This window comes from Camellia sinensis, chromosome 14 (assembly GCF_055761805.1).
Source record: "Camellia sinensis isolate YWXY chromosome 14, ASM5576180v1, whole genome shotgun sequence".
Lineage (NCBI taxonomy): Eukaryota > Viridiplantae > Streptophyta > Magnoliopsida > Ericales > Theaceae > Camellia > Camellia sinensis.
In genome coordinates this window covers 66,053,534-66,064,757 of record NC_138974.1, presented here as the reverse complement: position 1 = coordinate 66,064,757, position 11,224 = coordinate 66,053,534, and the positions used below count along the sequence as shown (strand labels likewise).

Sequence of the window (11,224 nt, the reverse complement as noted above, 5' to 3'; positions counted from 1 at the left end):
TTTGTAAAAATTGACTTACAAAATTTTTAAAAATAAGTTATTTTTTAAAAAATAATGTAAAAATATTTTTCTTAAAAAATATTTCACTTACTTTTTATTCAACCATACAATAAAAAATAAGGGTTCGTTTAGGATGTGAGTTGAATTTTTGGCTATTTTAGTCTAGGATTAAAAAATTTCGTCTAGGATAGGCTTTTTAATTTTTTTGACTTTTGTGAGAGAAAAAATAAAATAATTATAATTTAGATGTGATATTTTATCTTATTAAGTTAAAAAAATTATTTTATTTTTTTATGATTATTTTAACCCCAAAAAATTATTTTAACTTATGTCAAATGAAGACTAATAGAGGCTATATGTAAAAACGAGTTGAGGAGAGTGGACCAAATTAACCGCAATTCCAATCCAAACAATGGAGGAATAACCGAGTTAGAACCCTTGGTAGGGGATGTGATTATATGGACATGTTTGATTTGCCTTTCAAAATATATTTTTAAAGTAAAAATTATAAAATCATGTTTAGTTGAATTTTTTTTAAAATCACTTTTTTTATTATTATATATCAATTAATTATTTTTTCTCTTACATTCATCTATTTAACTATAAAAAATATCAAATCATTACAAATTTCAAAGCTTTAAAATTATTTTCAAAATATATAATAAAAAAAAAAAAATTTAAACTCTTTTCCAAAATTTATTTTTAAACCAGGCTAATATGTTTAAAGTTTGGCTCAACCTAGCCAACTCAATTTTCTTTTAAAATATTTTGAATAAATAACTATGTATATAATGTTACATTTACAATATTTGCATTAGTTTCACACCACAGTTACATTGACATTGGAATAAGAATGTCTGAATAGTGCGCTCAGATTGTGCATCCATTTGTGGGTGGAAAGCGGTGTTGAAACATAACTCGATACCCAAAGCTTCTTGCAGACTTTCCCAAAAAATGAGAGATGAATCATGGATCACGACCCGATACAATGGATACCAAAATTTCATGTAGTCGAATGATTTCCCCAATATAGAGTTTGCACATAGACTCTAAAGTGTTGGTTATCTTATAGGGTAAGAAATGTGTTGACTTAGTGAGGCGATCCACTATTACAGATATAGCATCAAGCCCTTTGGGTGTCTTGGGCAACCCGGTCACAAAGTTCATTCTCACGTACTTCCATTTTCCATTCAGCTATTGGCAGGGGTCGCAACGTTCCTCTTGGTTTTTGTCCGCTGTGCACCCAGCACAGCAGGCGCTGCTGTGCTGTCTTATGGGTTTATTTCGAAATCCATTTTGATAATATGAACCGTTCACATTTTAGAATACATCAAGTTTAACATACCTGTAAACCCTCACATTTGTATTTATTTCAATACTTTAAACCACAATGATTAACGATATCCGATTAATTTAATTTTTTACAGATATATTCTACTCAATATACTCTAAAATATAAATGATTCAGATTATAAAAACAGATCTTAAAATAAACTCATAAAACCGCACAACAGTGCCTACTGTGCTAGGTGCACAGCAGGCACCCCAAATCTGTGTTATCATCACCCCTTTAAAAGCTGGGCGTTGAAGAGTTTGTGCTTGCAATATGCCTCATTCCCTCCTTCCCTCTGTAGAACTTTGCCAATATAATCATGACTCCACATCTGGACCACCCGTCAAATTTGGAAAGAAACAAAAACAAAAACATAAAAAGAGAATATACAAGTATCATGGTATCATAATTATCATTTACAAATTGTTAGGAAAAGAGTACAAATTATCACCATATTTATTTATTTGTTTTTTTTTTTCAAAAATATATTTTTATGCCTTCAAGGAAATCACCAACTATCAAAAAACATTTAAAAAAAAAAAAAAAACACAAACTTTACATTGCCTTGTTCTTGTTCTCATTAGCGCGTCTGGTAATAATCCTGGAACACTAACCTAATTCAGTGAGTATTTTTAAAAAATTCGACCTTATCAATTCTTAAAGAAACAACCTCATTTTGCACACACATAAGTAACTTATGTAAAGTATCTCATTATACCACGGTTAATTATTTACATCACTTTGGTCATTAAAAAACATTAACTTAACCTCCCACCCTCACAGGGTATCACTGAATTCAGTGACTCACCCGTTACACGCAGTTAGGTTGTCCTTTAAACTTAAATCTTGGAATCTCTACTCAACTAAATTGAGTTTTCCGTTCCAGTAAAATTAACTAAAAGTCTTAACCCCATTCTTCATGACGTGGTGAGAAAATTTATATTAAGAAAAGGATCCCCAAAATCTTGAACAAGCAATAGCATAAGAAATTAAGTCTAAACCAGAAATAGTAAAAGGTTCAAAATCCCAACTGACAAGGATAAATTATACGTCTCCATAACCTTAGGGAAAAATACTAGCTTGCCCTAGGTGCAGCCCACTCAACTCGGAGAATTAGGTTGTCATAACCATACCCGTTGAGTTTGTTAATAGCTTTCTCGGCATCTTCCTTGTTCACAAAGTTAACGAAACCAAAACCTCTACTCATGCCAGTCTTCTGATCAACAGCAACGTAAACACGGCTCACTGAGCCAAAGGTACGGAACAGCTCATGCAAGTCAGCTTCCCGGGTGTCCTCTGAGAGGTTGGTGACCCGGACAGAGTTCTCTTCATTTCTGCGTCTCATGTCTGTCCCAGTTCTTTCTGCACCTGGTCTCATGCCCGGAGGAACATAGCTTCCCTTGCTGGGGCCGGAAGTCACGGTTGGGACTTCTGATGCAGGTGGCTTGTCAATGAAGCCCTCACTCGGTTGGGCAAGATCCTTGTAAGGGCACCTTGAAGTCCAGTGGTCACCCTTCTTACCACATGTCCTGCAAACCATGAGTACAGCACCTGCTTTCCCAATTTGAGCCAAGGGGTCGCCTGCAACCTTTGTTTCTTCAGATTTGCTGCCTGTTGTTAACAACAAAATATGTGGGAAACAAATTAGAACATCACCATTCAATGGTTATGAACAAAGAATAGTTTCATATTGCTGTGAATTCACTAGAAAATATGAGCTCAACATAAACATTGAAGTAGACCTCTCTAACAACCAAATGGATGAATTATAAAATAAAAGAAGAAAAAAAAAAGAACCAACAGACAAAGTCAATCATACACGTCTGATGTAAAAGACAGGATGCCAATATGACCTTGGAATGTGGAATTAACAGTAAAACATGTGCCATGAATGTAATCTTCCAAGGGGCAATCAGCAATCAATCCCATGTAGACCAAAGAGTAAATCAACATTGAGCAAACACAAAGCATACTATTTGACCTATGTTTTCTTCTCTTACGTTAATAAACCTTCACATATATGTTTCTTGACAGGTGGAAAATGAAAATTCTCCGTACAAGCATGCAGACACACACACACATATAGCTAAATGTTATAACAATGTAAATATAAGTGAGTGAAGTCAGTTACATGTCCCTTGACAACTCGTTCCATAACTTTAATAGCTCTTTCTCCCTGTCTAACATTCTGAGCGTTTTGGGTTCATCTCATTAGTGCGCTTATTTAAGCCCCAACCCAAAATCCAAGCCATCACTAGGCCCCACTTTGTTCTATTTTATATCTTGATAAGTTGGCCCCACCTTAATATTGCTATTTTGAAAAGGAGTTTAGAAGTACATTTCTTACTTCTAGTTAACAATAAATATTTTTACCGTCTATGAAATTTTACCAGAAGAAGATTATCCCATAAAAGTTGTAACTCATGTTATAAAGTTCAAAAGAGAATGTTCCACCTTCGCAATGGATGAGTTTAAGATAAATCATCAGACTGTCTACTCAATTTCAACAGTTCAAAAAAGACGGATCATACAATGTGAGAAGAGCAACAACAAAATCTTAAAAAAAAAAAAAAAAATGGAGGTCGCTCACTGTGACAATGAGATAGTGGCACCATCATTTAAACATGAATTTTTGTTCTTAATTCCTATTCATCGCATCATAATCTTCTATATTTCCACAATTATCCTTTGATAAGATTATCATTTAGCAGTGTAGTTTTTGTTTTTGTGTGTGTGTCCGTGTGGTAGGGATTTATATTCCTAATTGAAAACTTTTGAGTTTTGTATTTGTTCCAATGAAACCAAATTCATATCCATGAAATTCCCTATTTCATATGCATCATAAAAGTGCGTATAGAGAACTAAAAGCAGCTAAGGAGATGTAGCGTCAGGTTCATGTCAATGCCATAACACCTTTTTAACCTCTACACATGACAAAACTGGAAGGAGCAAAAAACAAAGATGATAAAAAAAATTAGTTCAATTTTCAAAAATTAACACAACGAATAGACTACAAAATATCGACAACTACATAAATTAAATTAATATTAATTAAATATATAAGTAAAAAAAACTTCTGACCCCTAAGAGAACTTTGATCAACCCTTGCTGATGAACTCAATTGTTCTGCAAACAATAGTTATTACATAAATTCTTATGCGAAAGACTTCGCAGCTCGCAACAGTCACTTGGTCCACCAAGCATATCCAGAAAGTATATACCCATTTCAAACCCCAAAAGTGGACCCCACATTTTGATTCCTCTTTCCAAAGGCCACAAACATATGGAGAACAAAAGTGAGAAGGGTACCTACTGACCATTACTTATTTGGGTACAATCGACCTGTTCATCATTTATGTTGACATTGGTTGAAACTTCCAAAACACCAAGCACACCATTCCTCAAATACATCACCCTTTCTGGCAATAAGAACTCTCTATACATCATTTTTCAGTTTTTAGTCTTAAAAAAGGATGAGATAGCAAGTAGAAAAAGGATCAAAGTTTGCAAATCACCATGGTAGATCTACAAACCACCCCACCCTGGATCGCAACCACGGCCCCATTTTAATAAGTGCATAATTCTCATTTAAGTAGCATTCTTCAACACACTTGCTGTCAGTAGTTTCTAAGAAAATGTTCTCATTTATTTTATTTTATTTTATTTTGCCATTCTTCTCTTCAACTAGAGCTGTGAGGGAAGGTGAAATTTCTCTATTGTGACAAGCGAATTTCCCTACTGAGATTTGCCGGTAACTACATTTTTAGTGTTTCCTGAAAAATTGGTTGTTTTTTGAATTTTTTTCTCCACTGTTTTCAGAATTTAGTTTGTCAAACAAGTTTGTGATTTTTGAAAAATGAAAACAAAAAACAGAGCACAGACCTAGTGGGGTCTCATTCTATGAATTGTATGTGCACTTGCTATTTTTTTCTTTAATTCAAATGTTCAAGGAATGTCAACCATCTCACACCAGATCAAAGAGAAAGTGCCATAAAATTTCTAATGAACTGGGACAGTGATATGATGTTGACATAAACTATTAATTATTGCATTATGCTTGTAAGCACAACATTCCAACCACACATGAGGTCTCACAAATTGGCTGATTCAAGAAGTCTTGTGGGATTGGGACCTCTTCCTTTCTCCTATAGTAATAATTGTTGGGCCATACCCATTGAGCTTTGTTTGCCATGGAGAAAAATAACAGTGAAAACTTGAATCATTCTATCATTCACTCTCTTTTCCTGCTTTTGAGGATGAATTTGTGTGGGCCCATCCCAAAAAGCTGGTAGAGAATATGGAGATAGCACTACACTATTCTTTTTAGGACATCATGATGATGATCAAAACCTGCTTTTCCTAGTAATTCAAGATTCACATTAGTTGCCTCTTTAACTCCCAAAACCAAAGAAAATGATAAAATAAAATGAAAGAGAAGTGACATGGTGTGCAAATCAACATCCAAAAAAATGACATATAGGATAAAGATGCATACATAAGCATCATGATGGGCCACACTGCTTAAAAACAGAAAGGATGAGCCATGTTGTTGGACTTAAAAGTATTTACCACATCATATTTAAAATGGTCAACTAAATAATCTGACAGAGAATATCCTCAGTGTAAGCTGCATGAGGTGACACAAGTGGGCATTAATATCAGGGTTCCCCGCCCCCCTCCAGTGACACAATTGAGTCCATTCACAAACTTAAACAATACAAAAATTAAAATATAAAAATTTAAAAAAAAAAAAACATTATGCAAAATGCACAACCAAAGGCATCGTGTGCCAATAAGGTACCTCCACATGCTCCCATCCCAGGTTGAGCTATGCCAACTAAGCTAGTGCACACTGTACCCTAGCTCTGGGCCTAAGGGGACAAGGCATCCATTATGCCACTCAAGCACTCCCTGGCTTGGTGTCACGGGTTGCCTTGCAAGGCCAACTCCGTGACATTTTACTCGCGGTGGTGTGGCCATTTGAGTGCACAAGAGTGGCCGTTGGAAGTGCCTCAACGTGGCCCGACATTGGCCCCATGCAGCCCAAGGCATGCAAGCCAGCAGCAGCAAGGCCGCAGCCCATGCCAGCAGCCAGCACTAGCTGCCACCAGCAGCAGCAGCTAGCAGCAGCCGCCAGCAGCAAGGCCGCAGCCCACTGCCAGCAGCCAGCACCAGCAGCAAGGCTGCAGCCCATTGCCAGCAGGCGGCAGCAGCAGCCAGCCGCGGCAGATTTTCGGCGCGTTGTTTGGGCATCCAAATGAAGGAATTTTGAGTTGAAATTTTTACTGGAAAGAGGTCTTGGGAGAAGTGTTTTTCCAACCAAGTTTCATGATTTTTCTCAATTTGTGGAATTTTTGAAAAATCATTCACCTTGCTTGTTTCCGCTTTTCAAAAAACATTTTTCAGAAAATTCTACTTTCTTATTTTCCGTGTTTTTTTTTTGTTTTTACTGAATTTTTTTAATATTTTAAGAATTTTTTTACTTTTTAGACACACCTAACATAAATACACCTAAAAAGTAAAAAAATTTGTAAAAAAAATCTTTTAAAAATTCACTAAATACCAAAAATACAAAAAAAAATATAAGAATTCAGTATATATTTTTTTTTAATATTTTTATGTATTAATTAATTTTTTAAAATATTTTTTCACAAATTTTTTACTTTTTAGAAACATCTAAGTAAGGTGCATTTAAAAAAGTAAAAAAAATATTTAAAATTTAAAAAATATTCACTAAAAACAAAAAAACACGAAAACCAAAAAAGTCAGTTTTCAAAAAACTCAAACCAAACACACTGATTATGACTCTTTGGACAAAGGCATGTTTCCTCCTGCCAGATGACTAAATGCTTAACAAGCATATATAAGGAGGCAAGGTGCACTACCTACCTGCCTCCCTCCCCAAACTGAGTTTCAAGTGAGCAGCCTTAGGGCAACTCAAGTGCGGGCTTTAGACATCCAGAACGGTGTCTAGAGTCTCCACGCGGGTTTAGGAGCCTTGTGGACGATGCAAAAAATGTGAGCATTGCACGTGCCTCCCGAGGGAGAGGTCCAGCACGTTGTTTCTATTATGCCACGCGATTTGGCATCTTGGGGATTCGTTTTAGACCAAATGGGCTATTGAGGCACCACCAAAGACCTCGAGTTGCAACTCAAGTGCTTGGTTTGGGTTCAACCTTGGGGATCCGTTGGCTTATGCTAAGCGGTTGGAAGGCAACACCACATATATGGACTATTGAATGAAAGCATCAAGTAATACATTGACTAAGTCCATTGAGGGATTACATTATGCTACAAACAAGCTACGGATTGAGATGTTTCCTTACTCATGCTACACGTTGATGCAACGCTAAGGTGAGCAATGGCCTTAGGCGGAATCTAACACACGTGTTGGCACGAGGACTACACTGTGGGCAAGAGATTGACCCTCGATGGCTTGTGGGCTTTGCATAACCATGTGGCTTCCTATATGCATCAATTAAGGCATGCTTGATCCTACGATACTTCGAGATGCTGTCAAAGACCCAACATGCTATGTTGGCTTGTTGGCTAAGTCAAGGGCCTTCACTAGCACATTGTTGTGTGGCTTGGCACCTTGATGACATGAACCTAAGTTGGGTGAGCACCTTGCTTGAGGTAAGCTTGGCGCTATGAAGCAACTTATGCCGTGCTTGGTGCACTTGAGGCATTAGGCCTATTTATGGCATCCAGGTGAAGATGGAGCCTCCTTGTGAAGTTTGTTTTGCTTAACAAAGCATTGGGCCCTAATGTTCAAACGGGTGAGATCATTAACACTCGATTTGTCAACGAGTTATGGCGGGCATAAACTTGGTGGAGTTTGAGCGCCACACGGGCAAAAAATTGATCCGCTGCGCCTCTAAAGGAGTCGGCCTGTGACACTTGGCCAAGAATTTTCTACTTGAATATAGTCCCTGCCCTAGTGACTTACCTGCTTGGTACCTCCTTGATTCAATCGAGTAGTTCTTCAACCAAGTGTGTCCCCTTCTACTAGTGACTTGGAGACAAGAGTTAAGGGTTCGTCATGGTGCCCCCTTCGACTTGATTAGTCTTGGAGAGAGGCACAATCAGGAAGAAAAGGCTAGTGTTGACCAAGACATAACACCTCAAAAGTGTTACCCACTAACACCCCATGATACAGTCTCCAAGGTTTGACCACAACTACATTAGGTAGTTTAGAAACCTCCTAAATGTTGAACCAAAGGGATTGAGCCACTTTGCCCTAAGCATAGGACACCTTTTGCAAAGAGCTGGTCCCCATGGTTCGACCCTCCTACACAGGGGGCATTCCATGCATGCCTTAAAGGAACTTGCACACTCTCCACCCCCTTCGGCAAAGGTGAAGCCTCTTCACAATTTGGAATCAATGGCTGCAAAACAACTCATAAAAGCACCAAAGCACCATAGTAATGTTTTCATGACTATGCTTGATTCTGGAAACACTTCACCCTACTTGACAATAGAAATCATGTATTTACAATTTTCTAGTGATAAATTTCGTTTGAAGAAATTGAAAATAATCCCAATGTCCCAAGATAGTCAATGATTGACATCATTGTATTGGAAAACTATTTATGTTAGGGTCACAAATCCTTCAAAACCTACAAAAAATTTACATACTAACTACAAACCAAACGAATATCTGAAAGCAAACTACATGTGGACTGTAAAAAACCCCAATTTGACAAGTCAAAAAGAATTCTTTCAGAGAACACAAATCCTTGGGACCTCCCCATAATAATAGAATCACAGTATGACATGAACTTCCGAATCAAATTCCTCACATAAGCCTTCTAAAAGACAAACTAAAATTCCAAAAGAATCAGCATATTCACACCCTACTGTCAGTGGACAAGAAAACATAATTGGAAATAAGTTCATGCATTAATCATACAGAAATAGGCGTACAATAGCAGGTATAATGTGTTTGCACCATAGGGTTTGACGACTTTCCAATACCATCAATGTAACCGGGGACCAATTTAGTATATCATTTTTCAAGCTTATTTTCGCAATTTTGGAACACCAAAAGAATGAAATTTTGGAATTGCATCCCTTTCCAACTCGTTTCTTTAGCCTCAGGTAAAAATAATATGTTAAAAAGGTGTCACCTTGAAGATATTCCCAAGTCATTGTCCATTTTAGAAAACAGACAATAGTTCTAAAAAGCAAAACCAATAGACCATAACTTTCTCCAAATCAATGGAGCCAAACTGCAGTTTAATTGGTATCATAATCGAAGTTTTAAGAGTAAGAAAATTACAAACCTCTTACCTCTATACTCGCTAAACAATTAAAAAAATAACAAAACACAAAAGAAAAAGGGGGAAATTACACCCATAAACCCTCTAGTTTGCCCCGTACTATAATTCTAATTGTATCAATTTTTCCTTTGAATTTTCACATTGTGCCAATTTAGTCTAATTGATAATGCCTTTATTGGATTGAAATCACATTGAAATCAATAGATAAAATAGCTGATTCACTCTCATCATCATCAAAATGGTTGGCGAATTGACGTCCAATTTAAAATTTGTCTATTCTGTTTTGAATGAACCATCGTCCTTAATTTATGTCCAATTTCCTAATTTCCTATTAAACTGACCTAAGTATGAAAAATTAAAAGGTAAATTGATATAATTGAAACTAAAGGATCAAATTGAAAAAAAAAAAAAAAAAAGGCGAGAGAGCAAACAAATGCTTACCAGGAGCCCTAGGGCGTTCAAGGATGATCTCTTCGGTGGAGACCATGGTGAGCCTGCTGCCGACGTCCTCGTGGACGGCGTCACCGAACTTGGGCCAGGAGCGGCGCTCGACGGCGCGTTTGCTGAGGCGAGCAGAGGCGAGCTTTCGAATGCGGGTGGTGGTGGTGATCTTGACCTTGTTTCCCTCGTCGTTGAACTTGTACTCCACCACCTTCTTCACCCCGTTCTCGTCCGGTCCGATCTCCTGGCGCCGCGGAAGCAAGAATTCGAGGTCCTCTCCTTCATCTTCCTCCATCTCTCCCCACCGGAGCTTGTTCGACTGTGCCGGAGCCATATCTACGCCCATCGCTGCTACTGCTAGAGAGACAAATAACAGAGAGTAAAAGTAACCCTGGTTTTCTGATGTCGTCTAGGGTTCTAGAGTTGTGGTGTGGTAGAAGATGAAGGATCCAATATACTGTAAAATACCTAAAGCCCATTAAAATAATACTCTTGGTAGCCCATCAGCCCACTTGTGACCATAATATCGAAATTTGTGTAAAAAATATTTTTTAAATAATAAAAAAATTTAAATAAAAATTAAAAAAAATGTGAAAACTATTACTATAAAAAATTACTGTAAAGTTTCTTGAGATCTATACTTAGAAACGTTTGAGAATTGATATTTTAGTATTTTTTTTATGAAAATATGTATAAAAAAAGGATTAAAATGATTTAATAATTTATAATAATTTTTTAATTATTTTAGTCTCTTTTCAATCAGGTCTTTATTTTGTCTTTTTCTTGTATGTACACTAGATAATAGGACATTTTTGGTTATATAACTCATTGTTTTTTTTTTTTTTTCTTGACTCTTTTCATTATAGGCTCTTTCTTAAATTTGATTAGTAATTAAGCTAGTTGAGTCTTTCCACTTTGGAGAGTTCTTTGTTGAATTAGCGATTGAGCTTCTATAATTGTTTTAATATAATTTTTCTTATATTATAAATAATTTCTTATCGATTAATAAAAAAAATTATCTTACCAAATAGTAAATTATATTTTGTTTACAAACATCGGAATATTAATGTAACAGTTTTCTGTGTGCATGCTCGGGCACTCAACAAGGGATCCAATAAGATGATTTAATTATGAGGCATTTACATGCAAGTCTTATTTTGTGAACTTA

At 36.4% G+C, this 11,224-nt stretch overlaps 1 protein-coding gene across 1 annotated transcript; it reads right to left on the bottom strand.

Annotated features, from left to right (window-relative positions):
• Positions 1-2,224: 2,224 nt before the first annotated feature.
• Positions 2,225-10,570, bottom strand: LOC114274143 (uncharacterized). The gene is made up of 2 exons (XM_028216009.2): positions 10,057-10,570; positions 2,225-2,944 (listed from the first exon to the last, which is right to left on the bottom strand). Exons 1-2 carry the CDS (start codon positions 10,400-10,402, stop codon positions 2,409-2,411), a joined length of 882 nt encoding a protein of 293 aa, XP_028071810.1. The 5' UTR covers positions 10,403-10,570; the 3' UTR covers positions 2,225-2,408.
• Positions 10,571-11,224: the final 654 nt, after the last annotated feature.

Bases quoted from the DNA above. Each gene is read 5' to 3' on its own strand.
- LOC114274143 (XM_028216009.2), bottom strand. From the start codon at position 10,402: ATGGGCGTAGATATGGCTCCGGCACAGTCGAACAAGCTCCGGTGGGGA. The intron at 2,945-10,056 runs GTAAGCATTTGT...TGTTAACAACAG, and splicing joins TGAACGCCCTAGGGCTCCTG to GCAGCAAATCTGAAGAAACA.